Source organism: Capsicum annuum, chromosome 1 (assembly GCF_002878395.1).
Source record: "Capsicum annuum cultivar UCD-10X-F1 chromosome 1, UCD10Xv1.1, whole genome shotgun sequence".
NCBI classification, from domain to species: Eukaryota; Viridiplantae; Streptophyta; class Magnoliopsida; order Solanales; family Solanaceae; genus Capsicum; species Capsicum annuum.
The window spans coordinates 11,734,119-11,761,859 of record NC_061111.1 but is presented as its reverse complement, the minus strand read 5'-3'; the positions used below and the strand labels follow the sequence as shown (position 1 = coordinate 11,761,859).

General features: G+C 38.5%; 1 protein-coding gene across 3 annotated transcripts; it reads left to right on the top strand.

The window, feature by feature from the left end:
* The first annotated feature begins 293 nt into the window (after positions 1–293).
* LOC107868058 (urease) lies at positions 294–27,471 on the top strand. Of its 3 annotated transcripts, XM_047393827.1 has the most exons (18): positions 294–647; positions 2,233–2,306; positions 2,721–2,766; positions 2,870–2,975; positions 3,757–3,899; positions 4,150–4,260; positions 9,657–9,820; positions 9,952–10,321; positions 10,397–10,505; positions 11,332–11,471; positions 12,313–12,450; positions 12,528–12,619; positions 12,790–12,919; positions 12,994–13,152; positions 18,701–18,868; positions 24,294–24,428; positions 24,684–24,755; positions 26,594–27,471. In XM_047393827.1, exons 1-18 carry the CDS (start codon positions 522–524, stop codon positions 26,813–26,815), a joined length of 2,505 nt encoding a protein of 834 aa, XP_047249783.1. In that variant the 5' UTR covers positions 294–521; the 3' UTR covers positions 26,816–27,471. The 3 variants fall into 3 exon arrangements, with proteins under 3 accessions (XP_047249783.1, XP_047249787.1, XP_047249791.1); XM_047393831.1 differs by lacking the exon at positions 18,701–18,868 and having other exon boundaries at positions 349–647; XM_047393835.1 differs by lacking the exons at positions 24,684–24,755; positions 26,594–27,471 and adding an exon at positions 19,041–19,102 and having other exon boundaries at positions 349–647; positions 24,294–24,432.
* Positions 27,472–27,741: the final 270 nt, after the last annotated feature.

Below are 27,741 nucleotides of genomic sequence, written 5' to 3'. Positions count from 1 at the left end.
TTAATTAGTACTTGAAGTTATTTATGATCCTTTTAGATACTTCATACATTTCAAAATAATTAAATTATTGACGTATTTTTAATACTTAAAATGAATGAATTTTTTAAAGTTGAAGAAAATTGTTGAAACTTTTTTTCATATTTATTCTTTCATTTAATGAGGTTGTTAAGTAATTTATATTTTTAGGAGAATATTTTAAGAATTACTATTAAAATGATAAAAGTAGAAAGTAGTGTATAAATTATATGTTTTCAGATACTCTATTATTTTTAAAAGAGTGTGGTATATCTCAATAATTTAATTATTTTGAAAGAGGAAATAACTTTTTAAGGAAAATAGTCATAATATTGAATGGGTTCATTCACGGGGCAAAAGAGTTGGACTAATAACTCACTTCCCCTTCAAAATTGGGATGTTGGTGGTTGTTTTTAATCCAGCGTCAATGGATTTTCTGTAATCAATAGCGGGCGGGTTAGGTTTGGTTTCCTCGTCTGCTTTTTTATTCATTTGAGAGTGGAAAAATGAATTTGGTTCCCAGAGAAATAGAGAAATTGATGCTCCATAATGCTGGATATCTAGCTCAAAAGCGTCTTGCCCGAGCCCAACCTCTTAATTATACTGAAGCGGTTGCTCTTATTGCAGCTCAGGTCACCTATCCCAAATACGTTTTTCTTTATTTTTTATTTTGGAATGAAATGGTACAGAATTCACATGCCGGACCTCAATTAATTTAGGATTTACTAGTATACTTGTTAGAAAAAAAGAAGTAACTTGTGTTATTTCCTATGAATATTTTGGGTCAAGTTTTATTTTACTATGTGTTTTGGTAGCCATGCACACACGTGGACTAATTCCCACGAGATACATGTCACCTCCAACTAACAACATGTATCCCACTAACAACATGTTTCATGTAACTCTATGCACGGATGGAAGAAATCACATCGAGAGACCCACCTCATGGTCAGAGGCGGAGCCAGGATTTACGAAGGGGTTCTATATTCAAAGAAAACTTAGGATTTCAGCTAAAGGGTCAAAGAAAACTTAGTCGAAGGTTTCAACACCTACTATAACCACATAAAAAATAATTTTAATCATGTATAAATAGTATATTTTTCCATCGAAGGGGGTCCGGCCGAACCCCGAATAGAAGGCTGGCTCCGCCCCTGCTCATGGTGCTCGACCCACGTCATTGGGTTGTTTTGCATTCCAAGGGAAAACGTGAACTAAACAGAATGATATGAGAATCTATAGAGCCAGTATCAAATAGTTGAATGATTGATTTTTTTTTTATTTTTTTTTGTGGGGGGTGGGGGTGGGTAAATCCAGTGATACAGGTTGTAGACTTTTATTTAAAATTGTGTTTACTTTCTAACCGGTAAGCTTAAAGGTAAGTTTTACAGAGTGACAGTCCGACCGATTATGTTGTATGGAGCGGAATGTTGGCCAGTTAAGAACTCCTATATCCATAGTTGAAGGTGGTGGAGATGAGGATATTTGGGAGAAGGTGGGAGTTGCTTCGGTGGAGGACAAGATGGGTGAAGTGAGGTCGCGATGGTTCGGGCATGTGATGAGGAGGAGCACGAATGCTCCAGTTCGGAGGTGTGAGAGGTTGGCTATGGATGGTTTTAGGTGGGGTAGAGGTAGGCTGTAGAAATATTGGAGGGAGGTGATTAAGCATGATATGGAGCAGTTACAACTTACGGAGGACATGACCCTTGATAGGAAGGTGTGGAGGATGCGGATTAGTGTAGAGAGTTAGTGGGCAAGAGTTTGTCCGTAGGTAAGAGTGCTTTTATTTGTATCTACACCTGTAGTTTCTTGTTCGTGGTGTTTCGGTGATGTCTTTGATTTCGAATAGATAGTTTATAGTATTACCTTCTGGGTGTCTTGTTTTCTTTATTATCTAGTGGTGTGTTGTCCCATATTTGTTGTGTGCTTTTATGTTTTTTATTTGTTTGTTTGTTATACTATTATCTGTCCTGAGCCGGGGTCTATCGAAAACAACCTCTCTACTAAGGTAGTGGTATGGACCGCGTACACTTTACCCTCCCTAGACCCCACTTTGTGGGAATACACAGGGTATGTTGTTGTTATTGTTGTGTTTACTTTCTGAACATGTGGGGACTATATGATTCATCTACTATCCTACATGCTGATAATACATAACTTCCTTTTGAAAGGGGGTATTTTTGTATTGATAGAAGCTTATCTGCAATCATGTTTTATTAGGTCTTAGAATTTGTCCGTGATGGAGATAAGAGTGTGGCCGAGCTGATGGACATGGGGAGACAATTACTGGGAAGGTACACTGCACATGACAGCAGATACCATGCAATTTAGTGATCTTCTATGACATTAATGCTGCCCTTGCTATGTAAAGTAGAGTTGATAAATTAATTGGAAAACAGTTTGCAAACTGGCCTATTGCATTGCTTTCTCTATTTTATACTTCAAAATACTTCAGGCAAGAAAAAATACTTCAAATTATGATTGCCTTGGCACCAGGAAGTCGAAAAGTCACCTAGAAAATGGAAGAAGGGGATTATAAGTAAACGTGGATGATGTAAAGAGTGCATCATGAGAACTGTGCATGTTAATCGATTGTAGGTGAAATCCATATGAGTGGACTGAAATGACTCAAAGAATGTAATTATTTGAATGACTGCATGTTTCTTAGTAAGATCAATGGACTTACAATTAACCTTTTTTGTTTTCAGGAGACAAGTTCTTCCAATGGTTCCTCATATGTTGGATACTGTTCAGGTACTACATATTTCCCATTTTCTCGGTCTTTTTTGATTCTCCTCGCCATTGTTCGTCTGCAGTTCAAGGCAGCCGGTGACTATTCAGTGGTAATGTAATTTAGGTAGAGGGGACCTTTCCAGATGGAACAAAATTAATTACCATCCATGACCCTATATCATGTGAAAACGGAAATCTGGATCTAGCTCTGCACGGTTCTTTCCTTCCTGGTAATCATCTCACATACTGTTTTTAGCATCTTCAACTGTAATTTTCGTTCATTAGCAAGAAGCTTGGTTTCATTCTTTTCTGTAGAAATAAATCTTATGGAATAGGTATTCTTTCTCCATAAATTGGTGTTGCAAGGTTATTTGACTAATTGAAAAAAGGTTATTGACTAGAACTTGAATTTGGTGGAATCATTATTTCACTTGTATGAATAAGGTCCTCTAAGTTGATGCTTATTGACTCACATGGCCTATCATTGATCTGAATTTCCATATTTCAAAGTTAAGTTGTAGATCAAGTGCCCAGAGCCCATTTTTAATTGAATTTGGTGGGTATTCTGCCCCAATCTTAGAGTTTCTATTCACTGTCTTCTCCTGCTAAATTCTCCTGCCTACCCCAGTTCTGTCTCTCAGGACATTATTTGTGAGGGGCTGGCAAGAATTCCCTCCTGCTGTATGCAGAAATTTTAGTGGTAGCTCTTGCCAATAGAAATCCTGATCCTTTTAGACCCATATGATACTTCAACCTATGCAGCAGCAGCTTCATTTGAGCTACCCGTTGTAATCTCTGGGAAAGTTTTTGCCATTAAGTGATTTCTCCACTGCACACTGGTAATTTGAGGAATATATTTGAGTATGGACTGCGTACATCTTACCTTCCCCTGACCCCACTTTGTGGGAATACACTGGGTTTGTTGTTGTTGTTGCTGTTCTGGAAGTGAATTATATTTGATAAGAAGTGCTACTTTCACGCACTTATTGTTTGAAAGGTATCATTTTGCAGTTCCTCCTCAGGACAAGTTTCCGGTGCTAGAAGATAGTAAAATTCCCGGTGAAATGTGCTTTCGAGATGGACTTATTGTACTTAATCCTCAAAGAAAGGCAGTAATTCTCAAAGTGACTAATACAGGCGACAGACCAATTCAGGTGCTTGTCTTTATTAAATTTCTTCCCTCCTTTATGCATTACAGGATTGCACTACGTGACCCTGTAAGCCACCCCCGACCCTCCTAAATGAATACTGAGAAGAAAAAGATTATGGAAAGACAGATAAGACATTATCGAAGAGAAATATTTGAGTTATCGTGCTAGTTTCTGAGTTGTGCCGAAGGTATTCTGTACAGCTATTTGAAATGAAAAATGCGGAAAAAAGGTAATGGTACCATATTTTTTCCAGGTTGGAAGCCACTATCACTTTATCGAGGTCAATCCATCCTTGATATTTGATCGAATGAGAGCACATGGCATGCGTCTAAATATACCTGCAGGAACAGCCACGAGGTTTGAAGTAAGACTTCTTACCCTTCTAGCTTTGAAGCAACACTTTTCTTCTTACCTTTTTAGCTTAGAAGTGTTGAAGTTTACTTTAGTTACTGCAGTAACTTTTTAGATTAATAAGTTTACTAGTTTTAGGATGAATTTGAATTTTAAATGTTTGTTAGTTTGTTTAGTTGTTGAGATATTTTAGGTTATTTTGAACTATGGGACAAAAGATTCTGGTCTAAAATGGATGTGCAACTTGGGGCATATACCATCTCTTGTATACTGGAAAGCTCTCACGACCTCTTCAGGTGGTGCTTCCCAGGGGTTTATGGACCCACTCAAACCCTGAGAGGGAAGAACTGTGGCATGAATTGGCAGCCATCAGAGGTCTTTGGGACGAACAGTGGGTGATAGGAGGTGATTTTAATGTTTGTATGTATGAAAGTGAAAGAAACAACTGCATCCGGAGATCAAGGGCCATGAAATCTTTCACAGACACCATTCAAGACCTGGGCATCATTGATCTCCCATTACAGGGGTCTCATTATACATGCTTCAAACGGGGTGACTCAATGCAAGCTTCTAGAATCGACAGATTCCTAATCTCCTCAGAATGGGTTGCAAATTTCAATGCTATCAAACAATTAGCTCTGCCAAGAATAGTATCTGATCACAGGCCTTTGCTTTTGGAATGTGGGGATTGGGAAGCTAATCCCTGTTACTTTAAATTTGAAAACATATGGCTTCAAGTGGAGGGTTTCATAGAGAAGGTAAAAGGTTGGTGGCAAAGTTACACTATCGGGGGCAATCCAGATTTTATTCTTCTACAGAAGCTAAGAAGATTAAAGAAAGACATCACAAATTGGAACAGGGAAACTTTTGGTATATTGGAAGCACAAAAAAACAAGCTACTTGATGAACTAGCTTTACTTGATCAAGCAACTGAAAACAGACATTGGAAAAAATGGCCAAAGCTGAGGAGATCTCGTAGAGGCAAAAATCTAAATGTTTATGGCTCAAAGAAGGCGATAGAAACACCAAATTTTTCTCGAGAATGGCTAATTCAAATAGAAGAAATAATTCCATAGATAGGTTGTTGATTGGAGAGGAGATTATTGAGGACAATGAGGAGATCAAATCAGAAATTCTAAGGTTTTACCAAGACCTTTACAAAGAGGAGGAGCAATGGAGACCTAGTGCAGAATTTGAAAATTTTACCATCTCTACAACTAAGAGAGAGTGGCTGGAAAGAGCTTTTGAGGAAGAAGAAGTGCTGGCTGCAATAAATTTATGTGCCCCCGATAAAAGCCCAGGCTCGGACGACTACACAATGGCTTTTTATCAAAAGACTTGGGCTTTCACTAAAGCAGAAATCATGGATGCTCTTAATCACTTTCACCAGCGCTGCTACATGGTCAAATCTAGTAGTGCCTCCTTTATTGCTCTAGTCCCTAAGAAGAAAGGAGCTGTAGAACTTAGAGATTTCAGGCCTATAAGTCTCATTGACAGTGTCTACAAAATAGTAGCCAAGCTCCTGGCGGAAAGGATTGAATCTGTAATTGGAAAGTTGGTCTCAAGAGAGCAAAATGCTTTCCTTAAAGAAAGACAAATTACGGATGCAACACTGGTGGCCAATGAATTGCTTGACGAGAGGCTAAAACGTGGTATTCCTGGTATACTTTGCAAGCTTGATGTCGAGAAAGCTTTCGATAAAGTTAGTTGGGCCTATCTATTGTCTATGCTAAAGGAAATGGGTTTGGAGATAGATGGATCAGATGGATCAAATTCAGCTTCACCACTGTGAAATATTCTATTCTTGTTAACAGATCCCCAGTTGGCTTTTTCTCACCACAAAGGGATTAGACAAGGCGATCCCTTGTCCCCTTTTCTATTTATTCTAGCCATGGAAGGCCTAAGCAAGATGCTTGATAAAGCAGGGCAATTAGAGTGGATAGAAGGGTTTAGAGCAGGCATCAATGATGACAACTCAGTTTCAGTCTCACATCTACTCTACGCTGATGATACCCTTGTTTTTTGTGGGGTCGAGAAACTACAAATGCAATATCTTAATCTCACATTGCTTCTCTTTGAAGCAATCTCAGATCTGCATATCAATATGTCAAAAAGTGTTTATCTTCCCTGTTAATGAGGTGGCGAACATGGATGAATTAGCTGAAATTATGGGTTGTGGTATAGGCTCCTTCCCTACAACCTATTTAGGATTACCTCGGGGAGCCAAATACAAGGCTGCTAAAGTATGGAATGGAGTGATAGAAAAGGTGAAGAAGAAATTAGCTTTCTGGCAGATGCAGTACCTCTCCATGGGTGGTAGGCTGTGATACGGGCACGATCATGACGATGGACCTTTTTGAGTATTTTGAATGCAACCGAGTGAGTGTGCAAATTAAAGTGTGAAGAAGGGCCTTGGTGTGCACAAGGCCGCCCCAAAACACACTCTATGGGCGCCTATTTTGTGCCCTTTTCATTAAAGGGCTTTTTTGTCTTTTTACCACTTATTGTAATAAGTCTATAAATAGAACATGATAGAGTTTTAGTTCATTAGTTATTGAATATTGTTGAAAGAACACATCTCTTGAGAGAGAGGGTCTCTAGGCCAAAACTAGGACATGAACAAGTGTGAATTCACTTGTGATTGTGTATTGCTTGGAAACGTTGATGCTTGAGCGGTGGAATCCCTCTTGTGTCACGCAAAAGTATGGTGTTGCTATACATCTTTGGATTCTTAACCGTGTAATAGTGTATGTCTCACTTCCTATCTTTACATATCATGTACTAGTTTGTGTTGTTCTAGTGAAACCGTTGGTTGTTCTTGTTATTGTATCTTGTTCCGTTTGTTGTTGTTATTCTCTTATTGTGTTTTCATCTTGTTAATCTCATTTTTAGTTTGGTTGTTCGCTGCAAATAAGGTGTTGAACACCTCATAATCTTGTCATTCTTGTGATCCTTGTTGTTGGCCGAAACTTGTCCAAGGGGAGCTCTCGGGTTCTCCATATTGTGTAGACTGTTTTGAGCCTTTTCTCGTGTTCCTTGGTTTTTCTTGTATCAGGTTGGTTTTAATAAACAGTGTTCTTGATAGTATACCTACCTACATCACGTCCCTCTTTCCTATGCTATCTAAGGTCCTGAAGCATCTTGATAAAGTAAGGAGAACATTCCTATGGAAAGGCAACAGTGAAGGTCATAAATTTCATTTGGTGGACTGGTCAGAGGTTTTCAAACCAAAAAACCTGGGGGATTTGGGAATCAAAAACTTATCGAAACACAATAGTAGCTTGCTTATGAAATAGTGGTGGAGATATAGTCAAGAAACTGCTATTCTTTCGAAAAGGGTGGTGACCGCCAAGTATGGGAAACAAAATCACTGGAGCACTAGCACATGCACGGCTCCCCATGGTGTTGGACCCTGGAAACACATAAGCGAGCTCAGAGATGATTTTTTCATTGATGTCTCGTTTTCAGTTGGGAATGGAAATGTAGTGAGTTTTTGGAATGACAAATGGCTTCTCGACCAACCCTTGAAGATCTCTCACTCAAACCTCTATCGACTAGCTGTAAATCCCAACTCCACAATAGCACAAAATAGAGCCGGAACCTCATGGAACCTCCAACTAGAGGAGATCTTTGATCTTTACAGAATTTTAGAAGATTGCACAATAAATCCCCGGGCCAGTGACAAGCTAAGATGGGGTAGTTCAAGTAAGGGGTCTTACTCAGTCAAGGTAGGTTATAGTAAACTGTGTCCTCAAAATGAATTGACTGAACACTGGCCTTGGAAGCTGATTTGGAGAACTGAACTCCCCAATAAAACCATGTGCTTTACATGGACAATCATCAGGGAGGCAATCCTAACTCAAGACAACCTTTGCAGAAGAAAGTTTCAACTAGCAAATAGGTGTTTTATGTGCCAACATAGCTCAGAAACAGTCAGCCATTTACTTTTGCATTGCTCAGTTGCATCTGATTTGAGGGACATGTTCTTATCAATTTCCGGGGTTAGTTGGGTAGTGCCACGGAATGTTAAGGAAACTATGGAAAGCTGGAACCTTTGGGTAGTTGACAGAGCCATCAAGAAGATCTGGCAAATGATACTAGCATGCATTTTATGGAGTATCTGGATGGAAAGAAATCGTAGATGTTTTGATGGGATTTCAACTCCTAACTCTTCTCCGAAGTCCAACTGTTTGATGTTTCTTTTTAGGTGGAGCAATTTAACCCCTGTAAACGATGTTATTCCTCTTGTAGATTTCATTAGTTCCTTGTCTTTGGCTTAACAGCCATACTTTTTGCACATTTAGGGAAATGACTCAATGTTATATCTGTAGGTTTTTGTATCTAGGAGCTTTCCCTAATTTTCTTTGTACTGTTTTCAGCATCTTCTTGATGCCAGTCAATATAACAATTATTTCATCAAAAAAAAGATATTTTAGGTTATTTTGAATTTCAAATTATGTTGTGCTTCATGTTGGCTATTTAAAGCCCCTTGCTCAATAAAATTATTGAAAGCAATTCAAAGCCATTTCAATCCATTGAAAGTTATTTCAATCCCTTTTATTGCTGCCCCGTCTTTCTTTTGTTTTTTTATAAACCAACATGAAGCAACACTTCTCTTCATTTATGTCTTGCTTTTGCAAGAATAAGAAAGTGTTTCAAAAGCAACAAACATATATCTTTCTTTCTGAAAATCTCTTCTGCCTGTAGTATTCATTTTTCAATATGGGTGGTTAGGAATTTATGTGGAATAGTGGAGTTGCATACAACGATGCTTCTTGAGCTTGGTTCTGAATTAGGTTTTCCTGAATTGGCATGTGCATTGATTTTTGGGTTAGGTTAATGTATTTCTGAACATATTGCTTTATCAGGAACGCTACCGAGAAAAAAAGAGGTGTACGGGAATCAAGGCACTTGTGTTGTTTGTGATTAAACATCTAATTATAGAGTAAATGGGCTTGTTAGAGTAGGTTAGAGTCCCATATTACTTGGGGGAATGGACCGGTGGTCTCCTCATAGGGAGTTGGACAATCCTCTCATCATGAGCTAGCTTTTGGGTTTAGTTAGGTCCAAGTACCATATCTTACATGGTATCAAAGCCAAGTCCTTCCATGTTGGGCCCTAATGTTATATTGTCCACGCTCCAGTTGGGTCTGGGCGTCAAGGGGGTGCTAGATTGAGTTAGAGTTCCACATTGGTTAGGAAATATACTGGTGTCTGTTATATGGACTTGGACAATGCTTTCCTCATGAGCTAGCTCTTAGCGTTGAGTTAGGCCCAAGTGTCGTATTTTTTACACTTCAATTTTTTTTTTTAAGCAATTTTGGGGTTGCTAATCAAATTTGACATCAATTGTGTCTTCAATTTCTGTTGGATTATGATCGGAGTTGACAAATGTTCACCATCTTTTAGCCAGGAGAAACAAGAAGTGTTGTTCTTGTTACGATTAGTGGCAAACAAGTGATCAGAGGAGGCAATGCAGTTGCTGACTGTCCAGTTGATGATGCAAAAGTTATGAAATTAATGGGAGCTCTGAGTGAAGGAGGATTTGGTAATTTGGAGGAGCCAAATGCAAGGTCTGGTAGTATTGTTACATTAGCTTTTTTCTCTCAGAACTTTCCTGAAAATTTTAGTTTAGTTGATTGAGTTGCTTAACTAATGTAGCTGCGAGAAAAGGGTATATCTTAGCTTGAAAAGTATTTTGCAGGGAAGGTGTTGTAGGAGAAGAATCTGGCTTTTCGTTTTCGATGTCTCATGAGGCATATGCCAACATGTATGGCCCCACTACTGGAGACAGAATACGTCTGGGTGACACTGACCTATTTGCTGAGATTGAGAAAGACTTTGGTATCTACGGTGATGAGTGTGTGTTTGGGGGTGGAAAAGTTCTAAGAGATGGAATGGGTCAGGCATGTGGATATTCTTCAGTAGCTTGTTTGGATACTGTTATAACAAATGCTGTAGTGATTGACTATACAGGAATTTTCAAGTGTGATATTGGAATTAAAGATGGTCGTATTGTTTCCCTTTGTAAGGCAGGTAACCCAGATGTCATGAATGTTGATACAATAATTGGGGTAAGTCTGGAATATTCTTATGATAAGTTGCCAGAAGTCACTCGAATGTGAAGCTATTGACTCCTGATCTTTCAGGTTAACACTGAGGTTATTGCAGGCGAAGGAATGATTGTAACAGCAGGAGCTATAGATTGTCATGTGCACTTTATATGCCCTCAACTAGCATATGAGGCAATATCAAGTGGTAAATTTTATAATTTGTATTGTATATTTAGAATTCCCTTCGAAAATTGCTAATACATGCTTTTGTTTTTACGTTTTTGTAGAATGATTATTTAACAACTGTGTCTAGCTAGATATGTACAAAGTACGATATCCCATGCTCTTGTAGTGTTTCAGATTTATTTACCTCCTTTCTTTGGTATGTACGATCACTATCAAACTGAGCATATTTTCTTTGGTGTTTGGTGTTCTTCTGGAGATAATTGTTCAATTTGATTGAATGTTTGGGAATATGTTGCCTTTTTTTTCTCTTTCTTTTCTGTGTGATATGGTCTTGACTCACCTTCAGAAAAGACCTCAAAAATTTTGGCAGCTAAAAGTTATTCATCCTCAATGAAAAATGTACATATGCTAGATTGTAGTGTACGTGCTAATAGTCATTCTAAGTATGAGACTAAGTGTTAGATAATGTTGGTTGGCTGATGCTCTACTTTTGGATCTAAGCAAATTATGAAAAAGGGTTAGCTATTGTGGTTTTGGCAGTCCAACCATAAACTGATTTGTTTAACTCACTTTATATTGCCAGAACTACATGCATTTGGATGCCGTAATAAGGTTCATTTTGTCATATGGGTAGTCAGATTTGCAAGCAGAAGTAGAGGAGGATTTTATTATCTATTTTCTCAACAGGCTGAGTCTTAAGCTTCCCTTGTATAGTTCTATAAGTGGCTTAATTTTCTATTAGACAAACTCTATCTATTGTGTTTTAGGAAAGCGAAGTGAAGTGAGAGATTGCTAGTCTTTGTGTTTAACCTCTCGTCCTGTTTCCTTCTTTATGGCTGTTGTAGGAATCACTACAATGATCGGAGGTGGTACAGGGCCTGCTCATGGGACACGTGCAACCACATGTACACCGGGGCATGTGCACATGGAGCTGATGTTGCAGTCAACAGACGAAATTCCCCTAAACTTTGGTTTCACCGGAAAGGTATACTTGCTTGCTTGTTTTACTGGTGAAAAAAGTATATTTTCTGTGATTTGCTGCAACAGGGTAACTATGTATAGCTCCAAATTTCCGAACCTTGTTTACTTGCTTGTAAGCTCAAGTGGCATAACCTGGCATTTCACAGAGACAGAACCAGATGTCCTCACACTTTTTCCTACTATTGGGACCAATAAATTGGAGCAAAAGACCTTTGTCTCCGTGTTCGTTGTGTTGGGCATAAATAGATAATTTTATGCTGATTTCTGTAGTGTAACACATTGGTTATTTTCCCAATCTCCAAAAAGACTAAAAAACACATTGGTTATTTCCAACTTGAAGTCCATAACAAGATGTTTCTTCTTTCATAATATGGAATGCATGTCTTCTGGTGCATTTATTTCTTTGCCCAGTTGTATTGCAGGTAATGGCAGACCTACATTGGGATTAGTAGGGTCACGGTTACCCGTGAGCCTCAGTAGTATTTTTATATATACAAGTGTAGATATCTTATATAAGGTCTATATTAGCTCTTGGGTACCCTAAACTATGAATGTTGTGCTTCGAAATCCTCACGCCTACAATGGTGCACCTTATTTGTTTACGTTTTTGAGTTGAACAAATTCTACGGTTAAAATGTCCTAGACAAACAAAAAAGATTCAAGAATCGTGGCAAGTTGATTTATTTGTTTGGTTTTGACTTTGGGAAGTAGGTGCCTTGCACCCCGTCCCTCCTTAATAGATTTGCTGGACTTGCATGCCAAAATTTTTGTAGCTGGTAACTCGCATGGTTGTCTTAAAGATAGTGGTGCCCACCTTGAAAACCTGGGTTCGCCTCTGACTGCAGGGTAACAGTTCCAAGGCTGATGGCCTACATGAAATAATCAAAGCTGGAGCAATGGGTCTGAAGCTTCATGAGGACTGGGGAACTACTCCTGCTGCTATAGATATGTGCTTAATTGTTGCAGATCAATATGATATTCAGGTGCTCGTTCCTTTCTGAGTTTGCTGATTTAACCAAGTTTTACAAGTTAAAAGGTGATTAGGACTTCTGAAATGCAGGTCAACATCCATACTGACACATTGAATGAATCTGGATTTGTTGAGCGTACAATTGCTGCTTTTAAAGGTCGCACCATACATACATATCACAGGTACACACTTACATACCTTCTCCGTCCAACTCTGAAGGAAAATAGGACAAAGAAGAAACAGACAGCCAAGAATGACGAATTGAGAAAAAAGATTAGAATGCGCTGCTTCTTGCCTATAAGACCAATGAAGAGAATTCTTCTATTTCATATCTTTAACATGTATTCTGCAGTGAAGGTGCTGGTGGTGGACATGCTCCGGATATAATCAAAGTTTGTGGTGTAAAGAATGTAATTCCCTCATCAACCAATCCAACACGTCCATTCACTTTGAATACTGTGGATGAGCACCTTGACATGCTGGTAAGAGATGCTTATAATAAGGTGAAGTTTCGATGCTCCTGAACAGTATATTGTCCTGATACTGCTACTTGCAGATGGTATGCCATCATCTTAACAAGGACATCCGAGAGGATGTAGCTTTTGCTGAATCCCGGATTCGGGCTGAAACAATTGCTGCAGAAGACATTTTGCATGATATGGGAGCAATTAGCATTATATCTTCTGATTCACAAGCCATGGGCCGAATTGGAGAGGTTTGCAGTTGTCTAATTTCCTATTTAATATTTTGATTGAGAAACATCATATTGCAGGCAAACTTAACCAATTATTTTTTTTTCAAAATATTCTCTGTTAAGAGCCGGTAGAGATTTGTATAATCACATCAGCATACTGCAGTATGCAGCTGGTACATTGACGTTTTAAACCTACATACGATAACCCAGTGTTCTATTTATGTTGTTAGAATATTAAGTGAATATGTGTTGAGATTCATTCTACCTGTATGAGGAAAATCATACAGAATACACTAGGATATGTTCAATCTAATTATAGAACATTTACTTACCTTTTAACATAGGAATTGCTTACCAACCACATTTTATGTATCCAAAAACTTCTATATGAGGAGCACGTCTTGTACGTTGTTGATCAAGTCAATGAGTTTCTTTTCTATTTTCACGTGGTATCAGAGTATTTCTCTTTATAGTTTACCCAATATTGCCCCTTATTATGTTATCCACGCTCCAAATATCCTGTCCTAGGTGGGAGGGGGTGTTAAGCGTCTCATATTGGTATAGAAATGGGTTGTTGTCTCCTTGTATTGTCTTGGAATAACCTCACCTCTTGAGCTAGCTTTGGGGATTGAGTTAGACCCGATGCCCATTTTATTATGGTACCAAAGTAGGTAGAAGTTCTGGGTTCGAGTCTCACCATCACCACTATCAAAAAGAAATTCCATGTGCTTGGATCATCTAAACAATCAAGCCGACACGTGAGGCAGTGTGGTGAACACATAATCAGGTAAATAAGAATGTTCTCTTTCTAATTGCTTAAGCTTTTATATGAGATGGTCAAACGCTTCAAACATAAGTTATAATAGGTATCCTGCTTGTGAGAATATAGGAGAAAAATATTATTGAATTGTTGTATCTAAATTATTACATTGAAATCCTATTTGTAGACGCTACATTATACTCCTTTTCCAACTTGGACACTAACATTACAATCCTTTTCCAAGTAGGATTGTATAAGTTATTCCTATTCCTACTTGTATTCTAACACTCCCACTCAAGCTAAGTGCATACAAGTCATATGTACCGAGCTTCTTACAGTTGTAATCAATACAAAGACCAGTGAGAGACTTGGTGAAATTATCTGCAAGCTGATCACTCGATTTTACAAATTTTGTAACAATATCTCTGGAAAGTATTTTCTCTCTCACAAAGTAACACTCAATCTCAATGTGCTTAGTCCTGTCATGAAATATCAGGTTTGATGTGATATGAATAGCCGCTTGGTTATCACACACAAGTTTCATTTCACTGATTTCTCCAAATTTTAACTCCCTCAATAACTGTTTAATCCAAACTAACTCACAAGTGGCTACCGTCATTGCTCGATATTCTGCTTTTGCAAACACAATATTCAGATGTAGAACGTCTAGCACTAGTTGATCCTGCCTAATCAATGTTTGAATATCCAACGATCTGCTCATGATCTCGATCCTCGAAGAGTAGTCCTTTGCCTAGAGCTGACTTGATATATCGCATAATGCGAACAATTGCATCCCAATGATTCTCACAGGGAGAATCTATAAATTGACTTACAACACTCACAGGATAGGAACTGTCTTACAACACTTACAGGATAGGAACTGTCAGGCCTGGTCACTGTGTTACCAACTAGACACCTATATCTTCCAGGATCATTGAGTGGCTCCCCGTCCTGACAGGAGTTTAGTATTCGGATCCATAGGAGTGTCAATAGGTTTACATCCATCATTTCTGTCTCATCGATAATGTCTAAGGCATACTTGAGTTGCGAAATAACAATACCTGATTTGGACTGAGCAACTTCAATACCTAAAAAACACTTCAGTTTGTCGAGGTCTTTATTCTCGAAATGTTGAAAGAGGTGTTGATTCAAACTAATGATACCATCTTGATAATTGCCGGTAATAATGATATCATTAACGTAAACCACCAAATAAATACATAGATTTGGAGCAGAATGTCGATAAAACACAAGTGATTTGCTTCACTATGAATTATGCCGAACTTCTGAATTACTGTGCTAAACTTTCTAAAACAGGCTCGAGGAGATTGTTTGAGACAATAAAGTGACTGACGCAATTGACACATCAGACTAGACTCCCCCTAGCAACAAAATTAGGTGGCTAGTTCATATAAACTTCCTTCCCAAGGTCACCATGGAGAAAAGCATTCGTAATATCCAACTGAAAAAGAGTTCAATGTTGAACATCAGCCATGGATAGAAAAAGAGAAACATATGCTATTTTAGCCACGGGAGGAAAGTATCACTATAATCAAGCCCAAAAATTTGAGTGTACCCCTTGGCAATAAGGCGAGCCTTAAGTCTATCATTTGGCCGTCTGGACCAAGTGACTAACTTTGAGTGCATAAACCCAACGACAACCAACAGTTGATTTATCTGAAGAGAGAGGAACAAGCTTCCAAATACCAGTTGTATGTAAAACAGACATCTCGTCAATCATAGCCTGTCGCCATCCTGGATAAGAAAGTGCTTCTTTTGTGGACTTAGATGGAGACAGAGGACAAAAATGATATAATGGCATATAAGTCTGGTGTGTACGTGGACGATGATGATAAGTCAGGAGTGGTGGCATCATATATGGAGTTGTAGAAGGTATTGTAGATTACTCAAAAGTCGTAGGTAAGACTGGTAGCATTATGGATGGAGATGTAGAAATAACGATAGGATCCGCTAAAGTCGATTTGGGTAAGACCTCAGACATGTTAGGATGATCAAGTTTAGAAGATGTAAAGTAAGGTTGAGACTTAAAGAATTTGACATCAGCTGACATAAGATACCGACAAAGATCAGGTGAGTAGCAACGATCTCCCTTTTGTACTCAAGAATAACCAAGAAAGACACATTTGAGAGCACGAGGGATTAATTTATTTTTCCCTAGAGTGAAGTTATGAACAATGCATTTACTCTCAAAGACGTGAAGGGGAAGAGAGTATAGAGGTGATTGAGGAAATAATGTTGAATTAGGAATTTAATTTTGAATGAAAGATGAGGGCATTCGATTAATTAAATAGCAAGATGTGATAACTGTATCACCCCAAAAACAAAGCGGAACATGGGATTGAATGAGAAGAGTACAACCAGTCTTAATGAGGTGCCCATTCTTCCACTCTGCTACTCCATTCTATTGAGGGGTATATGGACAAGAAGTTTGATGAATAATTCCTTGGTGAGTTGTAAATTGTTGAGATTGGGAGGACATATATTCTAAGGCGTTATCACTACGAAAGGTACAAATAAAGACAACGAATTGATTTTGTATTTTAGCACAATAACTCTTGAATATTGAAAATAATTCAAAGTGATCTTTCATTAATAAAATTCAAGTACTTCTTGAATAATCATCAATGAAGCTAACAAAATAACGAAACCATGAGGTTGAAGTGATTTTACTAGGTTCCCATATATCTCAGAGTGAACTAAGGAAAGATAGACTCTGCACGATTCTCAATATTGCGTTGAAAGGTAGTTTGAGTGTGTTTCCCATGTTGGCATGACTCACAATCTAATATGGATAGACTAGACAAACTAGACACCATCTTTTGTAGTTTGAACAAACTAGGATGCCCTAAACGTTTGTGAGTTATGTTCGGAGAATCTGTAATTGAACATGCTGTGGAGGAGTTAGGAGAGGTGAGATAGTAAAGGCCTTGTGATTCATATCATACACCAATTGTTTGTCCCATACTATGGTCATGCAAGATAAAAGAGTCCTTAAGAAATAGTTAGCCACAATTTGGGACACGAGTCAGACAACTTATTAATGCAAGATTAAATGGAACCAGGGACATAAAGAACAAAATTTAATGTAACAGAGGATAGGGGAGTAGCTTGTCCAACTCCTTTTGCTTTAGTTTGATTACTATTAGCTAAAGTGACAGTTGGAAGATATTGTGAATAAACAATAGTTGATGGAAGGGATTTATCACCATTATATATGATTAGGTGCGCCCGAGTCCACAACTCATGATCTAAAGGTAGGAGATTGTGCAGTTGGGGCTACTGGTAGAGATATCTGCTTAATTGCTCGATACTGAAGATACTGATTATATTTCTTTTCAGATAAATACACCATTGATTATCTATGGTATTCGACCGAACAAAATGAGCATTTTTAGGTGGTCGACCATGCAAAGAATAACATATTTCAGGAGTATGTCCAAGCCTATTACCATAGCTACACTTAGGTCGAGAATAACATACGTCATGAGTATGTCAAGTTTTTTACAATAACTACACCTAGGTCGAAATCTTTCAAAACGACATCCAGTAAGGGTTCAGACTTTATCATAGAACAAAATTGAAATCAATGATGAACGTTTGCAGCAATTGCACTGCACCTCTGGAAAATTAGGTTTCACTGCTGAAAAGTGGTCAAAACCTGGGAAAAAAAAAGAAAAAATTGGGCAGGGTTGGAAAGATGACACGACCCTATTGGGAAAAAAATTTACTTGAAAGTGGCCGAAGATTGGCGCACGTGGCTGAGTTTCTCACCAACTCTCTGATATCATGTGAGAAATATAAGAGAAAAAGTATTATTGAATTATTGTATCTAAATTATAACATTGAGATCCTATTTGTAGATACTACGTTATAGTCCTTTTCCAACAAGGACACTGACATTACAATCTTTTTCCAAGTAGGATTCTATATTCTATCCTATTCCTACTTATATTCTAATACTACTATTATGATTAGGGCTTCCCAAGGAAGCAAAATCTACCTTTTCTTGTTAGATGATATGATAGGCTCATGTCATGATTAATGCAAAGGCGCATATGAAAGAACTTTTTGTAAGACATTCTTACTTATTATCCCATGTGCTTGAATCCGGAACCTAATTAAACTGACGAAAAAAATGAACAATGGAGGTATCCATAGAATTATACATAGTATAATTTATTTCTATTCAGGCTATTGTTATTTCTTGAAGGTGGAATATAAAAAAAGAAAGTAACTGAGTAGGTCATATCCTAGACCTAACTCCCAGCAGTTGCCAGATTTTGACAGGAAACTGCGATTGTCCTTGTGCTAGGAACTTACAAGCAGCAAGTAGTTTGGTCTGAAGGAGAGGCAGCACCATACACACCTCCTTCCAGCTCTCTTAAGCTATTTTCTTTAGGTTTCCACCTCATAACACTTGAAAAGACTCTCTGAGTTCTCTCTTTGTAACTCGAGTGTCATCCTCCATAAAATCATAACAGTAACTTGAGTGTCATCTTCTTAAAAGTTCAAGGGAGAGATTCAGAAGTATATGATATAGTTTATCTCTGTTGTTATCAAGGGGTATGCATGTCTGCTGTGGGGTGAAAAGTTGGACAGGGGATTGAATTGCAACATTTTAGCGAATATGAAAATTGTAATTAACCGAGTAGGATCAGGTTCTTCTGTTAAGCCTGGAATCAGCTACCTGCTGTGAGTTAACACTGAATGTTATTGAGATGAATATATATTTTTCACGTTCTCAAAACTTGGCTATATGATATATGGGACAGATACTTGTCTTACCAGGTGATTTGTAGAACATGGCAGACTGCCCACAAGATGAAGTCATTTAGAGGACCATTGGACATTGATGGGCCATACAATGACAATTTCCGGATCAAACGTTACATCGCAAAATACACTATAAATCCGGCAATTGCTAATGGGATCTCTCAATATGTCGGATCAGTTGAGGTCTGTCCTTATCCTCTCTGTTCATCTCATGAATTTATTTAATTGTTTACAGACTCTTTTACCTTTGTGACTTTCAATACCAAATTCCAATTTCTTTAGAGAGATGCTTCTGTGATTCTATGAATTGGACAATTTTTTTCTTTTGTTACAGTTCTTTTTTATTTCTTTTTAGGGGGATGGGGTTGTGATATATGGACTCTTCATTTACCTAGACGCTGAAGGTGTATGACAAGGGTATGGATATTTTCTGCAAGTCCTTCAAAATACACCCAAAAACCTGTAATAACATTGGACATGGCCACATTAGATCTGTGAGAAATAATGGAGAAAAATATTATTGAATTGATGTAACTACATTATTACATTGACACCCTATTTATAGATCCTGCATTACAATCCTTTTCCAAGGAGAATTTTGTATACTATTCCTATTCCTACTCATATTCTAACACTCCCCCTCAAGCTGGTGCATCCCCCTCAAGCTGGTGCATACAAGTCATATGTACCTAGATTGTTACAAATGTAATAATACGAGGACTGATGAGGGACTTGGTGAAGATTTCTGCAAGTTGATCACTTGACTAAACAAATTTTGTAACAATATCTCCCGAGAGCATTTTTTTTCTAACAAAGTGACAATTAATTTCTATGTGCTTAATCCTCTCATGGAACACTGGATTGGATGCAATATGAAGGGCTGCTTGATTATCACATACAAGTTCCATCTTACCGGTTTCTCCAAATTTTAGTTCTCTCAGCAATTGTTTGATCCAAACCAGCTCACAAGTTGCTGCGGCCATTGCTCGATATTCTGCTTCCGCACTAGATCGAGCAAGCACACTCTGTTTCGTACTCTTCTAGGACACCAAATTACCTCCTATCGAAACACAATATCCGGATGTAGAACGTCTAACAGAGGGTGACTCGAAGAGTAGTCCTTTACTAAAGATGACTTTATATATCGAAAATACGAACAACTGCATCTCAATGACTATCACAGAGGGTAGTCATAAATTGTCTTACAACACTCACAGGAAAAGAGATTTCAGGTCTGGTCACTATGAGATAATCAACTTTTCAACCAACCGCCTATACCTTCCAGGATCACTGAGTGGCTCCTGTCCTAGCAGAAGTTTAGCATTTGAATCCATAAGAGTGTCAATGGATCGACAACCTATCATTTCTGTCTCCTCAAGAATGTCTAAGGCATCTTGCTTTGAGAAATAACAATACCTTATCTGGACTGAGCAACCTCAATACTTAGAAAGTATTTCAGTCTTCCGAGATCTTTAGTCTGAAAATGCTGAAAGAGATGTTACTTCAAGTTAATGATACCATCTTGATCCTTGCCAGTGATAACAATATCGTCAACATAAACCACCAAATAAATACACAGATTTGGTTCAGAATGGCGATAAAACACTGAATGATCAACTTCACGGCGAATCATGCCAAACTCTTGAATCACTGTGCTAAAATTCCCGAACCAGGCTCGAGGGGACTGTTTCAAACCATAGAGTGACTTGCGTAATCGACATACAAGGCTACTAAACTCCCCCTGAGCAACAAAGTCATGTGGTTGCTCCATATAGACTTTTTCCTTAAGATCACCATGCAGAAAAACATTCTTAATGTCCAATTGATAAAGGGATCAATGATGAACGACATCCATAGAGAGAAAAGACAAACAAATGTTATTTTAGCCACGGGAGAAGAAGTGTCACTATAATCAAAATCCAAATATCTGCGTATATCTTTTGGCAACAAAGCGAGCCTTCAACCGATCAACCTGACCATTTGGACCAACTTTGACTGTATAAACCTAACGGCAACCAACAGTAGATTTACCTGCAGGAAGGGAAACAAGCTCATAAGTACCACTCATATGTAAAACAGACATCTCATCAATCATAGCTTGTTCTCATCTTGAATGGGAAAGTGCTTCACCTGGAAATAGAGGAGGACAAAGATGATACTAAAGCATAATGGGGTAATGACAGATGATGATAACTCAAGAAAGTATAATGTAGGTTAGCATTACCTGTGGATCTTATACCTTTTTGTAATGCAACTGATTGGCTAGGAGAAGGCAGGTCTGCAGTAGGGGAAGCTTCAGGCGCATGTCATGAATCATCTGGGACTAATGTTGGATGTGGGCGGCGGTGAAAAGTCAAAAATGGTGGCACTGCAGCTGGAGAGTAGAAGTAACCGTAGATTCCTCAAAGATTGGCGTGGGTAAGACTGGAGGTATGGGTAAGGCCTCAGAGATATCAAGATGATCAGAAGATGTATAGTAAGGTTGAGATTTAAAGAATGTGACATCGGTGGACATAAGGTAGCAACCCAGGTGAATAGCATCGATACCCATTTTGAACTTGAGAGTAACGAAGGAAGACACATTTGAGAGCATGAGGGCTAATTTATCTTTTTCTGGTGAACAAAGCATGTGCTTCCAAAAATACGAGGGGTATAGAGTAGAGATGTGACTGAAGAAATAGTATGGAATGGGGAACCTGAGTCTGGATCGATAATGATGACATTCTGTTAATGAGATAGCAAGATGCGAGGACTGCATCGCCCCAAAAATGCAGCGGAACATGGGATTCAATAAGAAGAGCGCGAGCAGTCTCAATGAGATGCCTATTTTTCCTTTGCTATGCCGTTCTGTTGTGGGTTGTCTGGTGAGTGATTCCTTGATGTGTCATAAACTCCTGAAGCTGGGAGGATAAGTATTCTAAGGCATTATCGCTACGAAAAGTATGAATAGAAATGCCAAATTGGTTTTGTATTTCAGCATAAAAACTTTTGACTATAGAAAATAACTCGGAACGATCTTTCATCAAGTAAACCCAAGTACATCTTGAAAAATCATCAATGAAACTAACAAAGTAACGAAATCCTAAGGGTGAACTAACTCTACTAGGACCCCAAATATCATAATGAACTAATGAGAAAATAGACTCCAAACGACTCTCAACACGACGTGAAAATGTAGTACAAGTGTGTTTCCCAAGTTGACACGACTCATAATGAGAAAATAGACTCCAAACGACTCTCAACACTATGTGAAAATGTAGTACGAGTGTGTTTCACAAATTGACACGACTTTATCTAATATGGATAAACTAGACAAACTAGGCACCATCTTTTGTAGCTTGGATAAACTCGAATGTCCCTAACGTTTGTGAATAAGGTCGGGAGGGTCTGTAATGGAGTATTTTGTGAGGAATTTGAAGAGGTAAGATGGTAAAGGCCTTGTGATTCATGTCCCATGCCAATCGTCTGTCCTGTTTTGCGGTTCTGCATTAGAAAAGAATCATCAAAAAAAGTTATGCTACAATGAAGGGCACGTGTCAAACGACTAACAAATGCAAGATTAAAAGGACAACCAGGGACATAAAGAACAGAGTCTAGAGTAACGGAAGATAAGGGTTTGGCATGTCCAACTCCTATTGGCTTTGTTCGGATCCCATTGGCTAAAGTACTAGAAGGAAGGGATTGTGAATAAACAATGTCCAATAGAAGTGATTTGTCACCAGAAATATGATTCGAAACACCTGAGTCCACAACCCATGATCCAAAGGTAGACGATTGTGCAGTTGAGGCTATTGGTAGAGATATCTGCTTACTTGCTCGATACTGAAGATACTTGTGATATTCCTTGTCAGGTAAATACACCCATTGATCACCTGTGGTGTTTGACTGAGCAACATGAACATTTTTAGGTGGTCGATCATGCAAAGAATAGCATATTCCACGAGTATGTCCAAGTCTATTACAATAATCACACTTAGGTCGAGAATAACATACGCCACGAGTATGTCCAAGCCTTTTACAATAACTACACCTTGGTCGAGATCTTCCAAATCGACCTTCTCCTCGTTGATTCTTCATGGACTGTGACGTTTGATTTTCTGATCTCCTCATTAAGGGTTCAGATTTAATCATAGGACACCTAGCAAAAAATTAAAAAATATGTTGCCGGAATCTGGAAAAATTGTGTTAAGTTGTCGGAATCTTAGATTTGTTGCCGGAAAAGCTTCTGAAAGTCGTTAGAACCCCAACTCCGGCGATCAGAATTTGGAAATAATCTCACAAATGAGATTGGAATGCCTAGGCGACTCCAATAGAAGAAGAAATATTCAGAAACTAGATCGGAAAATGCCTCGATCGCTCAGCATGTGACCGAGATCTCGTCGGAAATTCTTACTGTTGCCGGCGCGAGCAGAGGTATTTTCCACTGGTTCTTGTTGGGGTTTAGTTTTCAGAGATTATTGAGCCTCGTGGTACTGTTGGTTTTCGCACATGTACCAAACGGAAGATGACACAAGTCGGTCACCGGAAATTGAAGCACAATGACCTTGTTTTCTTTTTCTGAAGTTTCTCACCAATGCTCTGGTACCATGTGAGAAATAATGGAGAAAAATATTATTAAATTGTTCTACTACATTATTACATTGCCACCCTATTTATAGGCACTACATTACATTCCTTTTCCAAGTAGGATTTTGTGTACTCTTCCTATTCCTACTCATGTTCTAACAAGATCCATATATAAACATAATATCTGAGTCTATGTAAAGTTGGGGGTGGGGGTGGGGGGGGGGGGGGGGTGTAAAAGGAGGGGACGGGTGGAATGGATAGGGTTGAATCCAACTAAAGGAGTGCGAAGTATACACTTTTAATATCATTTTTAGCATCGTGTGAAGCACAAGCCAAATCTCATCAACACATTAAAGAATTTTAGTACACAGTTTACTCCATTTTTTGAGATAAAAAAGGAGACCCTTGTAAGGATTTTAAAGTGCGGAATAACTTAATATCTCCTCTATGGCCATAAGTTTGGAGTAACTTAGTTTGGTAAAATAAGGAAGTTTGTAGTCTGTTTGCCGATAAATTTTCGTCTTTGATTTTATTATTAGTCAGGGAATAACCGACTTTTATCAGATGCTATGATGTGGACGAACACATCTTTGTGTCATCAGTCAATGAAGGTTTATTTTCTTTTTTCTTTTTTTGGGGGATGAGGGTGGTCGACAATCTAAATGCGGTTTCATCAGTCCTTACAATAGTTGGGACTGATCAAATTGTGCAATTTCCAGGAGCTCTTGGTAAAACTATTAATCTCATTTTAATCAAACAGAAAATAACCGAGGAGTTGATTTGATTAGCTAGAAACGAGATCATAATAATATAAAACGTAGAAAACTTAAAACACGTAGAAACTCGCATTGTATAAAGCTATTAGAATCTTGAGAGGTGATTATTCCATCCTTTATCATTGTAGTGCTGAAGGCATTGTCCTTCATTGTCCTCTGAAAAGTCGAGCACTTCCAACTCTCGTTGTCATAGATTACAGTTTCAATTTATTGGATATCTTGCAGGTATCATAGATTACAGTTTCAAGTTATTGGATATCTTGCAGGTAGGGAAATTAGCCGATCTTGTGGTGTGGAAACCGTCGTTTTTTGGGGCGAAACCAGAAATGGTGATCAAAGGAGGCGTAATAGCTTGGTCAAACATGGGAGACCCAAATGCTAGCATCCCAACTCCTGAACCGGTAACTTCTTACATTGGTACTCCTTTGTAGTCGCAATTTTTGCTCGTAACCAGCTATTGGACCTAAGTTCTTGCATCCAAGAGATCCAATACCAGAGTAATGTTTATGCAACAAATGAATAGTTTGACTCTCTCTTTTGGCTTCATCAATGAATCTTAAATATTTCTTATGCTCAACTAATACCCTTTTTCGGTTTTGTTATCCTCTTGAAGTCAGTTATCTGCATTTTCACTACTGAAGCACAAGTTGTCACAGGTGTTAATGAGGCCTATGTTTGGAGCATTCTCCAAGGCTGCAAGTACTAATTCAATTGCTTTTGTAAGCAAGGCATGTATCTCTCTCTCTCTTTCCCTCAACACTCACACACACACACACCCCACTCATATATTTAGGAGTTGGGATTTACTTCATATACACTAAGGGGTCGTTTGGTAGAGTAACAACAACAACAACTACATACCCAGTGTATTCCCGCAAAGTGGGGTCTAGGGAGGGCAAGTATACACAGTCCATGCCATTACCTCGGACGAGGTAGGGAGGTTGTTTTCGATAGACCCTTAGCTCATGACACCAAACAGTAAAAGGACAAAGTTAAAATAAAAACAAAAACACAAATGGAATAATACGCCAATAGATATAACAGAAACAAGACACCCAGAGAGTAGTTACAAGACACTAAATAGCAATCTACCAGACACCTATAGCACTTATGGCCACTGGCCTCACTACAAACAAAGCACACCTATCTACTAGCAAAGACGCACTCCCACCTGCTAACCCTCTACCCTAATACACGTCCTCCACACCTTATCTAGGGTCATGTCCTCCGTAAGTTGTAACTGCTCCATGTCAAGTCGAATCACCTCCCTCTAATATTTCTTCGGTCTACTTCTACCCTGCGTGAAACCATCCATAGCTAACCTCTCGCACCTCCGAATTGGGGCATCCATGTACCTCCTCATCACATGCTTGAACCATCTCAGCCTCACTTCCCGCATCTTATCTTCCACTGAAGTCACTACCACCTTCTCTCTAATAGTTTCATTTCTAACCCTATCTCTTCTAGTAAGTCCACATATCCATCGCAACATCCTCATCTCTGCTACCTTCAACTTTTGGATATGAGAGTTCTAACTGGCCAAAACTCCGTTCCACACAACATAGCCGGTTGAACTGTCACTCTATAGAACTTGCCTTTTAGTTTAGGAGGCAGTTTCTTATCACACAGGACTCCAGAAGCGAGGTTTTTTTTCCCCTACGCCAATATGGTGTGTGACATCCTCGTCAATCTCTCCATTCCTTTGGATCATAGACCCAGGATAACTTGAAACTATCTTCAATGGCTTGGGAATTCAACTTCACTACCACGTTCGCCTCCTGCTGCATCAACTCACTGTACTTGCACTCCAAGTATTCTGCCTTGGTCTTGCCCTTTAGACTCTAGAGTTTGTTTCCAAACCTCCAGCTTATCATTAACGCATCCCCGAGTTTCGTTAATTAGAACTACACCATCTAAATAACATACCCCAAGACATGTCGCGTCAATACATCCATTACCAAGGAGAATAAGAATGGACTAAGAGTCCATCCCTCGTGCAACCATGTTTTAAAAGGGAAGTGGTCCAAATCTCAGAACGGACTAAGAGTCCATCCCTGGTGCAACCATGTTTTAAAAGGAAAGTGCTCCAAATCTCCCACCACTTTTCTCACTCGAGTTTTCACTCCGTTGTACATGTCCTTAATCGGTCTATGTATTAGTTATACATAGACCGAAAATGCTACCTAACAAAAGGATTAAATAATGCTATGCCTAATACCTGTATTAGATTTTCTACTACTTCCTACCTAATGACCCCTAACAGTGTAAAGGTTGTTTTCACCATCTGTATAACCTGTTACAAAAGGTTATTTACTCTATTTTGCAGGTAACAATATTAGACTTGCTACGAATATCTAGTTTCATTAACTTAACCTAATGGTGTAATAGTCATACAGAGTCCACAGAACTTAAACTATATAGGAGTTGACGTTGGGAAAGTTCAAATTTTTTAAGGAAGTTCGTTTTGGTGGCTTTGCTAGAACAAGCTCTGCAGCTACACAAAAATGCACCGATGAATCGAGGTAAGTTGTATAAAATGTGCACTTAACTACTCTATATGTAACAGGCAGCTCTGGATGCTGGAATAAAGGACTCATATGGACTAAACAAGAGGGTTGAAGCTGTAACTAATGTGAGAAATATCAGTAAGTTAGATATGAAGCATAATGATGCACTGCCTGACATCAAAGTTGATCCCGAGACATACACGGTGACCGCGGATGGAACAGTTCTTACGTGCCCTCCGGCAGCTACTGTACCACTCTCTAGGAACTATTTCCTCTTCTAGAACTGGCTTGGCTAGGTGGGATAGCCGAGCCATTCCCCTTTCTTTCGGATAGCAAATTGGGCAAAACCACTAAAGAAAAAAATCCATTCAATTAGCAAAATACCGGTTTTCAAGACCGGGGCTATCAACCACTCAGCCATCTTTTCGATAGACTACTTTTATTTTATTCCTCCAAATAGAACATGGCTATAGGGGTGGATACCCCCACTATCTGAAGAAAGATCTCTGGTGCGAATTCACCGGTCGATCTATCTATTCATATATAGATAGATGATCTAGCATGCCCATTTGTGAAATGAAAAATAAAATTTCATTTCTCTCCTCTCTCCACCCCACTCCATGTACGAATAAAGTGCGAAAGGGGGAGTAGTAATAAGTCATATAGAATCAATGGATTCATGATAAAGTAAAATCCCTCGATGACATTTACAGGCCCAAGTACACCTAAAAAAAAAACTGGCATTGGCAACTACTACTAGTGGAACTATTAATGGAGCTTTTTTGTTTTCCTTGAAGAATAAAAAAACTCCAGAAAGTTTTTCAGATCTCTATCCCCTTTTAATATTGTAATAGTAATTTCCTTTTTGGATTGAGAAGTTCTGTCACTTCGCTTAATTTGATTTGTTTTTTACTTCTTTAGGGGAATTTTTCATAAATAGCGCGAAATAGTTATAAATCTTACCTTTTTTTTTCTATAATTTAATAAATATTTTTCTTTCAAAATATAGAAAATACATAATATCAATATGTATACAAAAGTTGATCCTAGCTGAGTCATACGAATATAATATCTGAGTGTAATTGTATATGTATATATGTATGGCCAATTATATATGTATGTATGCATTGTATATGCATACATGTATGTGTTTTAGCTAAAGTTGAATGTAAGTGTAGCCAACTTTATATATATGCATAGGTTTTTT

Bases quoted from the DNA above. Each gene is read 5' to 3' on its own strand.
- LOC107868058 (XM_047393827.1), top strand. From the start codon at position 522: ATGAATTTGGTTCCCAGAGAAATAGAGAAATTGATGCTCCATAATGCT. The intron at 12,451-12,527 runs GTGCTCGTTCCT...TCTGAAATGCAG, and splicing joins CAGATCAATATGATATTCAG to GTCAACATCCATACTGACAC. The intron at 12,920-12,993 runs GTAAGAGATGCT...TGCTACTTGCAG, and splicing joins ATGAGCACCTTGACATGCTG to ATGGTATGCCATCATCTTAA.